The 17,471-nt window shown below is 41.7% G+C and overlaps 1 protein-coding gene across 2 annotated transcripts in view; it reads right to left on the reverse strand.

Annotated features, from left to right (window-relative positions):
• Window positions 1-8,548: 8,548 nt before the first annotated feature.
• APLP1 (amyloid beta precursor like protein 1) overlaps window positions 8,549-17,471 on the reverse strand; it is a 40,474-nt gene continuing 31,551 nt past the window's right edge. For both annotated transcript variants that reach the window (XM_083368995.1, XM_083368994.1), the window contains 2 exons: window positions 12,119-12,262; window positions 8,549-11,269 (listed from right to left, as the gene is read on the reverse strand). In XM_083368995.1, the coding sequence (XP_083225121.1) occupies window positions 11,171-11,269; window positions 12,119-12,262 (243 nt within the window). In that variant the 3' untranslated portion in view covers window positions 8,549-11,170. The remainder of the gene's footprint in view (window positions 11,270-12,118; window positions 12,263-17,471) is intronic.

A 17,471-nucleotide genomic window follows, 5' to 3' on the forward strand; every position in this document is an offset into this window, starting at 1 on the left:
GTTTTCCAGGAATGGCTTCTTGGATACCGGCTCTCAAATTCTGCAGAAGGGAGGCTAAACAAACAAACAAACAAAAATAAAACAATTTGCTAAGTGAAGGAGAAATTCAGTTTATTGCTTTTCTCAATTCTTTCTCCTTCTTTGGAATACTGTAAAGGGCATTTGTGTAAACTAGCTTAAATACCTTCAACATCTGCACTTAGTAAAATGCAAATTTGTTCTGGTTTGCCAATTAGCTAACAAGCTAGTTTGTGATCCAGGTGTTCCATGGCATGTACATTTGTTTCAACATATTTTTTGTGTGTTTGTGTTCTCTGTGGTACACACCAGATAGTACTGCTGACAGGCTTAGCTACTTTTCGGAAAACATGTATTTTAAGCCAGCGACTTCCTGAATACCTTCGGGTCTTGTTATTCAATTGCTTTAAATGGGTCAAAGTTTACACAAGTGAGAAGTATAAAGAGGAGGCAACATTGAAAATGCATTTGCTTCCCAGGCCAACAGGTGCATTGATGTAGCTACTCTTATGCTTTTAACCTCTCCAAAAGAGTCCTGAAAGATAGAAGGAATTAATACTGAATGCTTGGGAAAAATAGAGGTGCAACAATATATTGTTTACCACGTATCTTAGATGACCTGCAGAATGAACCTGCAAGCAATTTAGGGAACCCCATTCCCTCTTTTCCAATTGCCAGATTTTCAAGGGGACTTCTGCTTGCCATTTCTGAAGCCTAGAGGAATACCTTCCATGTGATCCAAAAAGTAGACAAAGCTGGTGTTGAAATTCTGGAGTGCCAGAGGTATTCATGGTCCAAATCATTCATGATAAAGAGCAATTAACATATTTAGTGCTAAGTGAGTTGATAGGAGGAGAAGGAACAGTAAAAGCAGAAGGGAGAAGAGAAGGAGAACGAAAAGGGAGAAGGAGGAGAAAGAGAAGAAGGAAACTTCAGAAAAGATAGAATTCAGAAGAGAAAGAGAGTCTGCACCAGTGGTGGGATTCAGCAAGTTTGCCCCAGTTTGGCAGAACCGGTAGCTAATTTTTTGTTGCCCAGGCCCAGAATGGACTTCCGGAAGTAGCATCCACACAGAGAACCAGTTGTTGACATATTTGAATCCCACCACTGGTCTGTGCCATGGGTGTCCAACCTTTTGGCTTGCCTGGGATACCCCGAGTGAAGAGGAATTGTCTTGGGCCACATATAAAATGTATAATAGAGTTAATATATGTATATCACATAATGTTAAAATTTTACCATCCTGTGAGGCCACATTACTAGCTACCTAGGGCCTCAGGCTGCCCATGGACATGCTTGGTTTACCCTGTGGCTGACAGACATCTTCAGCCATTTGATTCGGCCACAGCCCCTTTGCTTTCCAAACTGGGCATGGAATTATGAATTAAAATATTTTGCAATATCTTTGTGCATCTGAATCAAGCAAGGGGCAGATGGAGAGAATCAAACAACTGAAACTCCACCGGGAAAGTATCTCTGATCAGACTGTCTGCAATTCCTGATTCTTGCCCACTTTAATCTGCAAAGGGCAGGTTTAACTTGTCAGGTTGGACATAAGGCTGAGGACACAGCATAGCAGAGATTCCTGGATGTCCACATTGCACCATCCAGGATAACTCTGCTGGGAGAAGGAAAGGAAAATAAGAGCTACGTTTTCTACAACTTAAACCAGTCCTGCCTGGTGTGCTTTGCCCCACCTTTCTGAGAAAATACAAGGTTTTCTCTCAGGAAGTGATCACCTGCCTATCTGCAGATCAGGATCTGAGAGGAATGAATGTGGATTTAGAAATTCACTCTCTTTCTCACCAGTGTCTCTCAAACAGGAGTTGGTCTTCTAAGCCAACTAGCAAAGAATACTGTGAAAAGCTGCAGTTGCTTTAAAGCAGGGGTCTCCAAATGTGTCTGCTTTAAGACTCGTGGACTTCAACTCCTAGAATTCATGGCTGGCTGAGGAATTCTGGGAATTGAAGTCCACGAGTCTTAAAGCGGCCAAGTTTGAAGACCCCTGCTTTAAAGGGTACATATTGTATCAGTTCCGATGTGTACATTTTCAGTCTGTGTTACTATTATTATTTATTTCACTAAATTAATGGGCTACTCTGGTTGCAAACGACTCTTGAGTGGTATAAACCTCACCTCTGTAAACTGAATTAAATAGAATAAAAACAAAAACACAGGTAGTAGTCGACTTAGGATGGACCACCACTGAGTCCAAAATTTCTGTTGCTGAGAGAGACATTTGTTAAGTGAATTTTGCCCCATTTTACAATCTTTCCTGCCACGGTTGTTAAGCGAATCACTGCAGGTGTTAAGTTAGCAACATGGTTGTTAATTGAATCTGGCTTCCGTGTGGACTTTGCTTGTCAGAAGGCGACAAAAAGGGATCACACGATCCCCAGGGACACTGCAACCGTCATAAATATGAGACAGTTGCCAAGCATCTGAATTTTAATCACATGACCACGGGGAATGCTGAAATGGTACTGTCGTAACTTTGAATGGTCACTGAACGAACTGTTGTAAGTCAGGGACTATCTGTATAATAAAAGATGTATCTATAGCACTGGGCACATTATTCAGTTCAATTAAAACTAAACAGAAACCTTCCATTGCTAAGAAGGTATGAATTTTATTGGGTAAACACACCAGCCATACCAGTCAAAGGATTTCTACCTTGCCCTTTTAGTAGATGTGTTTTGTTCAAGCCAGATTACATTTAAAATTATTATTAAAAAGAAAAGTCTCATTTGAGTTAAATGATCCTTGTTTTAAGATCGGATCCATCCTCTATGCCTTTTTGGGGGGGCGGGGTTTGTGGCAATGGTACAAAAATGGCTTTCTTCTGTCTTCTTCCAGGATATTTTGATTTCCTGGGTTGGTTTATATACGCGGTGGCTCAGTAGGTTAGGACGCTGAGCTTGTCGATCAGAAGGCCAGCAGTTTGGCGGGTCGAATCTCGAGTGCCGCGTAACAGAGTGAGCGCCTGTTACTCATCCCAGCTTCTGCCAACCTAGCAGTTTGAAAGCACATAAAAATGCAAGTAGAAAAATAGGGACCACTACGGTGGGAAGGTAACAGCGTTCCGTGCGCCTTTGGCGTCTAGTCATGCCACTGGCTCAAAATCAAGAGGGAGTGCATCAACTTGGCCTTCTGAATTAAAATTTAGATGAAGTTACTGAGAAGGCCCTATCACTACCAGTCATCTTGGATATTATATGTTGGAAAGGTAAGAGGATAAGACTGGGGAACAAGCTAACAATGCATATCTTGACAAAACCAACCCAAGATATTTTGTGGTTTGAAGCAAAGGACACCACCCTGTCCTGATTTGGATTTGAAAGCGGCAAGGGTGCTTAAACATCAACTTCTTTCTCTGGGGCACCACCTTATTCCAATGGGAGGGCCATCCCACCAGAGACCTGGGTGATGGAGGAGTGGTAACAGTCCACAAATCTGGCACCGCCTCCTGACTTGAACTGCTGCCAGACTAACTAATGAGCCTTATCTGTGCTGATGTTCTTGTCTCAGGAATTAACAAGTTCTGGTAAAAACAGGGAAATCAGACTTTGACTCCTGGTCCAAGGTGTGCAAGTGTCATTGTCTGAAGGACCTCTATCCTCAAACCGCTGCCAATTCTTTTTAGCATTGGAATCAGTTTTAATAGAAATGTATGGAATCCAATCAATCTGGCTGAGCTAAACATCGTTTTCCTCTTAAGTTAGGTATTTCCAAAAAATAAAACAAAAACAAACCAGTTGGACCCAAAATAAGGCTGAAGGACATCCTTCTCTGAGGAATTGAAACATTCTGGTTTAGGATTTTTGTACATCCTTCCACTGATTTGGATTGTAAATTTAAAAAAAAATATTAACAATGAGAGCAGTCCCTAAAAAATACAGAAAAACATCCCAGCAAAGTCAAGGTGCAAAACACACAAAACAAAACAAAACAAAACAAAACAACAAAACAACACAACACAACACAACACAACACAACACAACACAACAAAACAAAACAAAACAAAACAAAAACAAAACAAAAACACAAAACAACAAAAAAAACCTAACTCCACAAACACAAAGGGTAAATCCATGCTTTGTCAACACCCACAGATGAAATGAATCTTTTAAGGTATCTTCTGGATGCTGTTTTTGGAGAATATCCTTCATCCCATTTTGTTGGCTTAACTGCTAAATCCAAACAAGCCAGGGATTTTTCAGAGAAAATGAAAAACGCCAGGAGAACTTAGCTGGGGCAGCCCCCCCCCCCAACTCCCAAAAAAGCACACTCCAGCATCTTCCTTTTTTGAGTTTTGCCAAATGGTAAGGCAAGATTTGACATCACACCCAGTAAGACTCCCACCCAGTTTAGTGTTGCTTTAGCACACACTTTAAAGTGGGGAGGAAGGAATAAAAAGATTCTCTAAAAACTTTAGGAATACCAAATCATTGACAGAAGAAAGCTCAAGCCGTTTCCTTTGCTGAGAGTTTCTGCAGTGCATGACCAAGAAACCATCCTTGAGAGAAATACAAGAAAAATTGTAAACAACCCACGGATACTTTTCACAAGCCTTCCTCATAACAGCCATAGAATTCAGCGTAGCTGTTAAACGCCCCTCATTACAGATCTTCTCTTTAAGATTCTAACCTGACCCGTGTCTCCTTTTAAATAAAAGCTTGGAAAACACACCTCTTCCCCCGTTTTTAATACTATAAGCCTTCTAAACTGTGACAGACACGGTATAGGAGACAATCTGCTCTTCCACTAGATTACAAGGTTTAATGGATCATAGTACCCAGCAGGGCTTTTTTTGTCATAGAACTCTCAGAACGGAGTTCTGGCACCTTTTTTGGATGGAACCTTGTAGGGTAGGCAAGGCAGGTTGTATGACATGTGTGAGTTCCGGCACCTTTTTCTTTTACAAAAAAAGCACCGGTACCCAGCCACCATATATAAATTCATGCATATCTGCACTTGGAGATCCAGGTTGCTACAAGGCATGGCTCATTCATTCGTTTTTAGTATTGCATTTCCAATAATGTATTCTGGATGCTCAAAGGTCTTTTAATTTAATAAACAGAACACATTTTTTAACATACATTTTGCTAAGAGAGTGAACGAGTAGGGATTTGAACCTGTATTGGTTCCTAGTCCCAATATTTTAATCATTGTAACATATTGGTTTGCATATTGTTTCACAGGAAGCAGTGGATAATTGATTCTGCAGCTCAGTTAAACTTAGTCTACTTGGGAGACTTCAAGGATTTTAATACCCATCCTCCACTCAGGTTTTCGGAAACCTAAAATCTTCCTTTATCTACGTTGTGGTTCTTCACAAATATCCATGATTCAATCCATCCAGCAACGTGTTTGGACATACTGAACTATATGGGTTAGATCTGTATAATGTGCTAGGCTTGTTGAGCATCTGACAATTCAACAAAAGTTGTATTTTCCAGCTATCCATGCTGTTAATACATTATTAATCAGCATAGATTGTAAACATCCCCTGTGGGAACTGGTAGAACATCCAAGGCATAAGACATCACCATAATAAATCAGGGATTTATAAATGCACTAAAAGATGAAGATGAGACCAATTTTACCAAAAGCATCTAAGTCCCCAAAGCTTTCACTGCAATGAACTCATTAGACTTTGAGATGGCATTAAGATTGGAGTTGGCTTTTGCTACAGCTGATTATTCTGGTTATGTTTCAGGAAGAACATCACAATTAAGAACTTCGATGAAGTACAGCTCTAATTGTACTATTTAAATTCTAGCATTTATTTGACTAAAATTTGGAGAATGGGTCTGAAGGACAACAATTGCTCCCTCAACCATCTTGAAGGGGGTCCCACCTTACAAGCCCCGCTTACCTGTTAGATGTACACCAGCCAACTCTAACCTGTTCTGCAAGATACAATAAACTCAGCATTGGCCTTTATACATTTATGAAAGAGGTGGGAGCAAAAGGGTCAGAGAACGGGACTGGATTTTCTGGCTTAGAAGCTGGATGGACCAGCAACCAAGATTGGTGTCCTGTTTTTTGCCTATTCAGTTATTCCTGCCCCACCCAGGAATAGTTGTCTGATTGACTCTCCACTATCATTTCTGGCATAGGGAGATTCAATAGAAAAGATAGAATGATCTCCTAAAGATTTTTTTTGAGGTCTGCAAGGCAGATAGATAAGAAAAAGGGCGCTCATTTCATACATTGTGTTAAGAATTTGCATGATTTGCTGAGTTGCAAACTAGTTAACTGCTGATTAATCTAGTGTATTATGCAAACCCATTGGGTGCATTTGATTTATGATTTGGTTTGCTGGGGAACTTTCCAAACTGGTTAATTAAAACATAGTTCAGTTAACCAAGAATAAATGATTGATACTAAAATAAGTAGTTTTTTTATTTAAAGGCAAATTTTGAGTCAGGGTATTGTGGTTTATGAAGCAATGTTATTATTTATGGTTTAGCAATATGTGTAAGCCTAGTTTCTAAGTTTTGCTTGAAAATGGGATTAAACAATAGCTTAGCATAATGTGTGAACTCAGCAAATTCCAAAGGGTTGAGAGTCAAATCAAAAGCCTGTATTTGTACAGCTGCTGGTTTCCTTTCTCAAAAAGTGAGGCAGTTAGTTATTTTTAATCAATATATAACTGTATTTGTCCATTTCAGGTTTTGAATGCGTGACAGTGAGAGATAACATGATATTTTTCCCCATATTTGTTATAAGTAATCTCAAGTTATTTTTTTTTATGTGGAAAGACAGCTAAACATATGCTGTTAAAAATCCAAATGCATAGTTTTATTATGTACTGTATTAGAAGTATTTTCATACTTGTGAAAGGAAAAAAACATATCTTAATAATTCTTTCTGTATAAATCAAACATATTTCTTTGATAGTCAATTAAAATAAAGACCGGTTTTCTGCTGGGACATTCTTAGTAAAAGGAAGAACTGTGACCTTTGCAGTAGATGGTGAAAGATTGCGGCTGGCACATATTTCTCCGCAGGAACAGAGTGCGGAACCAGATAGCATAGGAATTGAGGAACTGAGCCTTGTTCACGGGTACAATGACACGAGTGGAAATGGTAGTGAGGTCAGAGCAAGGGCAAGGAAGAACAGGAAACTGGCTCGGTAACTAGGAAAACGGAATAAGAATAAGGAACTAACACAGTTGTCAATTCCAGGAATAGGGAACTGACACGGTCAGCCCCGAGAAAGAGAAATGGGATGGCTATTGGGTGTCACCAAAACGCTAGAGGTGGGCACTATGTTAAGCTATAAAGCAGAGGTGGCGAACCTATGGTACGCGTGCCAGAGGCAGCACTCAGAGCCCTCTTTGTAGGCATGCGTGCCGTCACTCCAGCCCCCCTCCCCCTGTGGCCCTCTCACCAGCAACCCCCCCCTGAGAGTCACCCCTGAGTGCAGCCCGCACGGAGCAGCACAGCCAAGGACATGGCAGCTGGGCAGCAGGGACAAGACTCCGCCCTTGTGCCCCGTCGCGCGCAGTTGATGCTGTGGGGTGCGGGCGGAGGACATGGCCGCCATGGCACTGCTGGGCTGCCTGGGTGATCTGTGGCAGGCTATGGAGGTGGTGAGTGGCCCTGTGGGCAGGGCAGGGGATAGAGTGTGGGCAGGTAGGGGCGAGGCTGGTTTTTGGGTTGTTGTTGTTAGCTGCGAAGTCATGTCCGACCCATCACGACCCCATGGACAATGTTCCTCCAGGCCTTCCTTTCCTCTACCATTTTCTGGAGTCCATTTAAGCTCACCCCTACTGTTTCAGTGACTCCATCCAGCCACCTCATTCTTTGTCGTCCTCTTCTTCTATTGCCCTCAATCTTTCCCAGCATTAGGCTCTTCTCCAGTGAGTCCTTCCTTCTCATTAGGTGGCCAAAGTATTTGAGCTCAAATTTTTCCTTAAAATCATGACAGCCACATACTGTTTAGGTAGAATGAGACCCCAAATGTTTTCCGGAAGTGAACTGGTCTGAAGTTCTCCTCCGAACTTCTGCATTCTTCTAGCACACAGACCAATCTCTCCCCCCCACCCCAATTTACAGGTAGTCCTCGACTTACGACCACAATTGAACCCCTAAATTTATGTCGCTAAGTGAGACATTTGTCAAGTGAGTTTTCCCCATTTTACGACATTTCCTGCCACAGTTGCTAAGTGAATCATTGCAGTTGTTAAGTTAGTAACCCGGTTGTTAAGCTTCCCTGTTGACTTTGCTCATCAGAAGGTTGCAAAAGATGATCACGTGATACAGGAACAGTGCAACCGTCATAAATATGAACCGGTTGCCGAGCACCCAAATTTTGATCACGTGACCATGTGGATGCTGCAACGGTTGTGTGAAAAACGGTAAGACGTCCCTTTCCTCAGTGCTGCTGTAACTTTGAACAGTCACTAAACGATCTGCTGTAAGTTGAGGACTATCTGTATTTCTGTTTCCCAGCCACCTCCAGCCCCCTCCCCACTCCAATTTTTCTCGTTTCATTGAAAAGTCTGGGTCCAGCACCATGCTTAGAGAAGTGACAATATTTTATTAGTTTGGTGGAAGGGCTGGCAATTGAATTCCATCTCCTGCTTTGTCTTTCTGACGTTGCCTTTTGATTCTGAAAACCTCAGCTTAAAAATGAACAAGATCTAAAAGCTAAACAGGACAGGGCAAGGTGACTATGAAACACAGAAGAAGACATTCAAGGCAGAAATCTTGACATTCTTTTTCCCCCCTCAAAAAATGGAGTATACCGGTGGTCAGGGGTGAGGGCCTCCTACACCTGCAGATTTTTGAGTCTGGAAAGAACTTTCCTCAACTATGTGAAAATGAAAAAAAAAGAATGGATCCCTTTTACCTCTCCAACGTGGTTCTTAGCCCAGTGATTTCTATGCCTGTCCATACAAATTATCCCAGTCTCACCAAAGAAGTGCTGTGTTCGCATTCACCGGATATACAAGTAAGTTAAGCATAGGTTTTATGACCATCTGTTAGGGATGCTTCAATGTGAGTTTCCACACGCACACAGCAGGTTTGAATGGTCCCTTCCAAATTTTGATGGCTCTCCGATTTGGCCGTCCTCCAGTTGTGTGGATTTCAACTCCCAGAGTTCTCAGCAATGTTGCCTAGGGGATTCTGGGGCACTCAGATTGGAGAAGGCTGGATTATGGCTTAAGGGGAACCAAGATAAAAGCATCTCTAAGGTTACCTCTTCTAAGTGATCTCAGGAATGTTATTAGCAAAGATATCTTCCTTGGTCCAACTCCCACCCCACCCCCAAATAGCAAAAGGGTTCAGTCCAAAGGCAGCAATAGGACTATTGCTCCACACCAGTCTGTCTAGTAGCTGCTAGGAATTACAGATCATTTGGCACCAGAGCTGGCCCAACTGGTCTCCTACCTTCTCCCATTTGGGATTGCTGAGATGGTTGATCTCAGAAGGTACTTTTGCAAAGTGATCAAGACATGTGGCAAATTGCTACCGGAAGAAAAACTTCCCACTTTAAGAAACAAAACAACAACAAACAAGCATATATGCTTATGAGCTTAGCCCTATAATGGAACTTAACTTCCCAGCTTCAGAATTTCTGGGCCAGGGAAAGGATCAGCCTTATGGGCTGTGCTCACACAAGAAGCTTAATTTTGTTCCTGAATTAACCTGTTTTTTCAGGCTTGCGCAAATCGCCGAACTGTAAAATGACGAGTCACACAACTTGTTAAGCTACCAAAAACGAAATAAACCAACAACTTAAAACAGCTTTAGCCTATCGTGTGAATTCAGCTGCTGTTAGGTTGGTAACCGGACTAGTTAACTGAACGGTGTGAAGGTAGCCAAAGTCTGTTTCAGCAAACCTGCTTTTATGCTTTACGTAGTGCGAGGAGGGAAGTAGAAGAAGAAATGTGTCTGTGTAGAAAAAGAGCTTCAATCTTTGTATCTCCCCTCTCCAAACTAGTCAAGTAAAGTGCTGATGGATGTTAACTTATCCCAATCTACTCAGCCTTTAGCTGGCTTTCCAATAAATTAGGTGCAAGGAGTGAAGTGTTCAGTGTAGTAAGGAAGCAGAAGATAAAGAGAGATAGAAAAAGGCAAGCAAGTGAAGGTTGCAAGCAAGGAATCAGGTTTCTATGTCAGAGGCAAGCTAGGTTAGCAATGGGCAATTCTTCCGTGCAATGGCACCCCTTGTCTGACAGGTATGCTGGAAGTGTTCCATTTTCCAACAAAATCCTGAAAAGCGGAGTCACAAATGTGTGCCATGGAATATGTAGGGTCTGCTGCTTTGTGGAAAACCTTGTGATGAGTGTTTCTAGGGGCTTGGAAGTGATGTCTGGCTGTGGGGATATTGAGTTATGGGCTATCATTTTAACATAAGATTTGGCTCTAGGTGAGTTAGGAAGATGCACATGTGAAAGACCCACGATCAATGAATACTGGTTACTGATTGGAACATACAAATTTTAAGAGTGTATCATGTGACGTTTGGTGCCCCTATAATTCCAAAGATGATTCTGTAGATTCAACTGTTTCTCTTCACAACATGCAGTTACCCACTGAGACGAGTTGGCTTAAAATACAAGGGAAGAAACCTGACACTGGCTGTTTGGTGGGAATGCCTCGGTTCACACAACATGCTGAACTAGATGACTGAATTAACCAATGTGGTGAGTTTCCACAGCCCATCAAATCAGAAAACTAACCGAATCGGATGTGTTTGCCCAACATGCTAAGCCATTAAAAAAAACACAATGCAAGATTAAAATGAACCCAGCTCAGTGCTTCAGCAAAAGTAGCCCCTAAGGTTTGTAACAAAGCTGTTTAAGCATGTTGTGTGAACGCAACCATGGTGTGCATGTTGATATAGGCATTTAGACCTTGTGAAGTGAAATTGAAGAAGTGGGAGAAATGGCAAGTAGAAGGCTAGCTGCAGTAGCTAGAAAGCCCAGAAAGTGTGAAGCAGGATGGCAAATGGAAGAACGAAAACAAGGCAGATGAGGTGGTAGGAGCAAAGCTCAGACGGGGCACAGAAAAAGAGAAGGGCTCTGAGTGAAAAAAAACAGCCCACCCCTCTCTTGTTCTACATGCCAACCCCTCCATCCACATGGTCATGCCCACCACCCCAGTCATGCCACAAGCCCCAGCCCCAAGAAACTCAGTTCATCTCTTCAAAGAATTTGTACGTGGGGTTTTCATAGCCATGGTTTTGCATTTTGCTCAACTGCCGCTCCTCTGGGCTAACCATGGGATCCACCTGCCAGAGCGGGAACAGAAAAGAAAAGAAAAGAGTTAATTAAATCAAGCAATGGGGTTCCAGCGAGCTTCTACCAACATGCCTGTAGCTCAGGATGCTGATCAGTGGAGCTCTTAAGGGTATGAATTGAATTGAATTGAATCGAATCGAAATGAAGACATTCTTTGGCCAAGTGTGATTAGACACACAAAGTATTTCTCTCCAGTGCAGAAGTATGCATTCAAAGCAACGGAATAATGATAATCATAATAATATGCCAATATCATCTGCCAAGCAGAAACAACCAGATCCACATGCGTAGGCCTCAAGCTAACTACTTTATTATATCCTGCCTATAATATAGGAATCTCCCCAGACTCTCAGCCTTTGCCTGGGAATGGATAGACAAAGCTCTATGCAGTTTAAGGGGAGATCATTTCTGGATCTCACAGACACCTGTGCGAGGATTGGAAGCTAATTTCTCACTTGAGACCTCTGTGCTGCCTGGCTGTGTGTTTCCCAAACCCATCCCAGTCAATTTTCCCTTATTCTCAGAAATGCTTTTCATTGGCTCCCCATTCACACTTGTGTTCCTTTTTTTTTGATATCATTTAACGGAATCCCTTCTCCTGTGTGTCTGCAGAACAATGCACCAAGGAAAAAGCTACAATAGCTCCAGTTCTAAGGAAGCCACCATTTGCTTTCTATCTGTGAAATGCATCAGGACAGCAGATAAACAGCATGCAGAAAACCTGATGTGAGCGAAAGGATTCAGAAGCTTTTATATAGTCTGAAATTCTTCTCAAAACCTGCAATCCCTGAAGTTTGACTGCACCCCAAGGGCAGATAGCTTTTTCCCCCCAAAGGTACCTCAACAATGCCGTGACTGATGGTCCCATATGGCTTTCGGCGAACCATCAGGAGGCTGATGATAATCACCATGGCAACAGCTACTGCTACGATGAGGAGGCCAATCAGGGCCCCTCGATTGATGGTTACCAAGGTGTCAGGCTCCTGTGGAAAAACAAGAGTCAGTGTGATTTTAGGACAATCTTCATGTTTGCTAAAAAAGACACCTTGTCTCTACAGTGGTGGAGGACGATGGAAAAAAAAAAGACTTCCTCCAGACACACATGCAGTAATTAGAATTATTGCTCTTCCAACCCGCTGGAATGGATGCTCCACCTGTTTCATGTAGCTGAACAACGCCAGAGGTATTAAGAAATGAAATCTGAGTTCGAAACCCAATGCAGAGATTAAAGAATTCTGCCCAATGATATCATACAGATTGTCTAAATCAGGGATGTCCAACCTTGCCAACTTTATTGTGGACTTCAGCTCCCAGAATTCCCCAGCCAGCTAGATGTCTAAACATCTGCAACTAAATACATTTGGCAGATAATTCAGTCCCCCCCCCTAATGTTTGCCTTGGTAACAAAATATTGCTTCTGGAGCACAGGATGGGGGGGGCAATGGGGTGGGGTGATCTGGTACTGTAATATTATGAGAAGATATCTGGATCCTGTGGAAGAAATAAAAGAACAGATGTGTGCTTATGGCTAGAGTGTTCAATCAACCACAAAAGAGCCACACAGGTGGATTTACTGACAGATTGGGTTATCTGAAGCTGAAAGTGGTTACGAAATGAGGTTTAAGAGAAAAGCTATGTTAAAAATTTTTTTTCTCTTCTGGATGAAGAGCAAGTCCATTTCAATGGCTCTGCCATAATTTTTCTGCTTAAACCCAGAGTTTAGAATATCAAAACAGAACCATCTTTCTCCCATACCTGTTTATTAATAACTGCTGGATGGAATTATTCATCGCACCTTGCCAGTAATATAGATGTGATGAATAATTCCATTCATTTAGTGACCGCTTGAAGTTACCACTGCACTGAAAAAAGTGACTTATGACCATTTTTCACTCTCACCACTATTGCAACATCCCCACGGTCACGTGATCAAAATTCAGACTCTTGGCAACTGGCATGTACTTATGACGGTTGCAGAGTCCCAGGGTCACGTGATCCCCTTCTGTGACCTTCTGACAAGCCAAGTCAATGGGGAAGCCAGATTCACTTTACAACCAGGTTACTAACTTAAACAACTGCAGCGATTCACTTAACAACTGTGTCAAGAAAGGTTGTCAAATGGGGCAAAACTCACTCAACTGGTCTCAACTGGTCATAAGTCCACATATGGTTGGGGAAAATCCTCCTTGCTGCCTGTCATACCTATTGAACATCTTATAGGTCCTCTACATTAAGTCACACACACAGAAGTGTCACTGGGCCGAGGTTTTTCCAAGCACAACCGTCACCATTTTACATGCCCTATTATTTTGTCAGTTTTTACCTGTTTGCTCCTGACTTTTCTTTTTTCATCTGGTGGTATTAAATTGCGTGCATTTGAATTGTTATTACAAACTGCCTGGAGGAACTGAATGCAATTTTATACGTGTGCTAAAATGAACAGAAAAAAAACACACCAAGAAACTGGTTTATATATTGGGTGGAGGCCACATGCTGAGATTGCACTTAATCTTTGGAGAAAGGGGATGTGAGAATTTCTTCCAAACTCCCAGGAGTTCCACAATTTTACTTTTGGGTGGTCTGATTTGCTTCTACTACTTATAAGTGTAGTAACAAGACTAGCATGTCCATTAAGGCTAGAGAAGGAGAGAGGAACAGTTATAAAGTGGGTTTCTTCAATCTGGTAACTTCCAGATATTCCAACCTCATAATCTCAGCCAACATGGTCACTGCCTGTGGGGACCAGGAGTCAAAGTCCAGGAAAATATGAGGTACAGAATGCTTTAGAGCAGGGGTCTTCAAACCTGGCCCTTTTATGGCTTGTGGACTTCAACTCCCAGAATTCCTCAGCCAGCGTGCCTGGTTGAGGAATTCTGGGAGTTGAGTCCACAAGTCATAAAAGGGCCAAGTTTGAAGACCCCTGCTTTAGAGGCTTTGGAGAATCCATAAAGATTAATTACCAGGGAATGGAGTAAGTTATTCTAAACCAGTGTTTCTCAACCTTGGCAGGGGAATTCTGGGAGCTGAAGTCCACACATCTTCAAACTGCCAAGGTTGAGAAACACTGCTCTAAAATATAGAATGTCTTTGGTCTATAGTAGTGTTTCTCAACCTGGGCAACCTTAAGATGTGTGGACTTCAACTCCCAGAATTGAATTCTGGGACTTGAAGTCCACACACCTTAAAGTTGCTGAAGTCGAGAAATCTGTAGCAAAGGTAGGCAGCCTGTTTAGGCCCAGGCCTGCCTCGGCTGCAGGAACCCAAAGTCCATCTCCCCTTCTTAACCCCCTTGGAGTTTTTTTTTCTTCAAAATGATGCTGTGGATGTGTTAAAGTTCTCCAAGACCCAAGGCACTAATTTTGCTCTGAAGATCCCAACCCCACAATAAATTAAACAGAAATGGGATATTCCAACCTTACTGAATCCTAGATTCAGCTGGCTTTATTCTATAATCCTTGATTGTTACAGAGATACAGTTCACTATTGCTGTCTTACAAATGTTTACCCTGGTATGTTTCTATCAAAGTGAATTTGCCTCACTTTTAATCTGCTTCTCAACCATCTGAATCCTGAAATGACTAAGGTTTGCTTGCTACCTCAGTTCTCACCTGTGACAAGAACTTATGATTTATTCATAAAGCTGTGGTGGGGATAAAGCCTAAGGAATCTGTGCACAAAAGGCAACTGCTTATTTTTTTTAAGGAGAAAGGGATTAGCAACTATTACAACAAGCATTGCCAAGTTCAGAAGTAATTGAAATAAGCTTTTGATCCCTGCAGCATTTGTTAAATATTCACAGCAGATAGAGAACTGGATTTCTTCTTACGCCCCAGGACACTGTTACAAACAATCTGCCTTCATCTGTTCAGTTGTGTACGATTTTCAGAGACTTTAGAGACTACAAATAATGCTTACATTAATATTTCCACTTGGGGCATCTGTAATTCAGATGTAAAATGTTGCGTGGGTCTGAAGGAGCTCTAAAAGCAGTGTTTTTCATGCCAGCGTGTTGTATTTTGGCATTTTAGCTTGTTGAAAACAACTTCCAATCTCACAAACACTCAACCAAAGTACCAAAGCTTGCAGTTTGTTGCCTCTCTGGATTTTGCAGAGAACAAAGCTGTGATTATAGCTTCTAATATTTGATTTTCATAGAGAGAACTCGTTTATACCTCTTATTTCTTCTCCCAACTCCCTATTATTCTTATACATCCATAAATCAGAGAAAATACTTATTCTTTTGACACCATTAAAAGAAAACCATAAGCAATGAAGTGGAATGGGATATGAAGCAGAGATGACCTCAGGCATGGAAAGAATAATGATTTTTTTTTAAAGATGAAATCTCCCTAGGATAAATTTTCTTTTGGAGGGAATTTTGAGATGCAAACCAGTCTTCTCTGCTTCCTGTTGAATAATCCAATGCCAGTGATTATTGGGAAGAAAAGAAGCTGGATTAACCATCAACCACCAGAAGACGAGAGGCCAAGTGTAGTCAGTTTTATGTTACAACAGATGTATGCAGGGCACAGAGTCAACTGACACCAGTGGGGATCTGAAATTGAACATGCAACTGAGGGAATAGTAAAGATATTAGACAAAGCACACATAACAATTTGATGAGGCACAGATCATCATTTTTTTCCACAGAGGAAGCCCTGTTTTGAATCCCAGAGAAGGAAAGATGATCTGTACAAAACATGATTTCAAGAATCAGTCCCTGAGAAATGAGAGAAAATTATGAAAAGGCTAATGGGCAGCAGGATGTACTTATTTCCTTGGGTTCAAACGAAGAACTCCCTTGACATCTATGGGAGAGGTCCATGACTTTCCACAGGGATGGGCCATATTTTGTTACTACTGTCTGGTCTACATGTATATGTAGTCAGTATGTCTAGTCTAGAGAAAAGAAGGACTAGGGGTGACATGATAGCAGTCTTCCAATATTTGAGGGGCTGCCACAAAGAAGAGGTGTGGGGGGGTGTCAACCTATTTTCCAAAATACCTGAAGGCAGCACATGAAGCAATGGATGGAAACTAATCAAGGAGAGAACTAACCTAGAACTGAGGAAAAAAGTCCTGACAATGAGAACAATAAACCAGTGAAATGGTTTGCCTTCAGAAGTTGTGGGTGCTCCATCACTGAAGGCTTTTAAGAAGAGACTGGACAGCCATTTGTCTGGAATGGTATAGGGTAGGGGTAGGCAACCTTGGCTCTTTTATGACTGGTGGACTTCAACTCCCAGAATTCCTGAATTCTGGGAGTTGAAGTCCACGAGTCATAAAAGAGCCAAGTTTGCCTACCCTTGGTATAGGGTCTCCCTGCTCAAGCAGGGGGCTGGACTAGATGATATCCAAGGTCCCTTCCCACTCTGATATTCTGTTATTCTATTTACTCTACATTTTCAGTATCATAACTTGGAAGGCCACCCACAACTATTAATGGAGGCCAAGACATCCATCAAAAATAAGGCCCAACTACTACTGATAGTATATTTAATCTGGTTTTAGAAGCAGTATCTTTTTCAATTTCACTTGAGGAAAATAACAGAACAATGCAATAATGCTTATATTTTTATACTGGATAAAATGACTTTCTTCTGAGCGCCGGCCATTATCAGAACGAGGATAAGATGTTAAATAGGCATTGGATCAAATCCATCTCCTTTTCCTTATTTTCAGGTTTTGCAGAAGCTGATTGATTACAACCTCTCCAAATTTTATGCCCTCCAGGCATGTGGGTCTTCAGCTTCACAAAACCAAACTGGCTGGCAATTTGTAAGCTCTGGATGCTCAATGTTGCTGGAGGGCACCAAAGCTGGGGAAGCCTGATTTAATATATTTGTAAACTGCTTTGAGGCGGCTCCAAATATGCATATGGATATGAAAATCTATTTTCTCTGCATTTCGCAACTCTGCATTTCGCAGCCTTGAAGCTTTTCCTTTATCCTGGAGCTATTAACTCCCCACTTCTACTCTAGCTACACCTTCTATAATGGCTGAGCAAGCTGGATTTTGAAGCCTTATATGTATTTACTAGATTTAAGCATCACCTTTCTACTGCAAGCACTCAAGATAATTAAAACTGATGGCTTCAAACTGCTCCTGTTTACATCCAATTCAGCCCAATGTAGAGCTTGACATGAAAGTCACAAATATCTGTTGCTCCCAACACCTACAATTGTTGTTTAG

Source organism: Vipera ursinii (genome assembly GCF_947247035.1).
Source record: "Vipera ursinii genome assembly, chromosome: 9".
NCBI lineage: Eukaryota > Metazoa > Chordata > Lepidosauria > Squamata > Viperidae > Vipera > Vipera ursinii.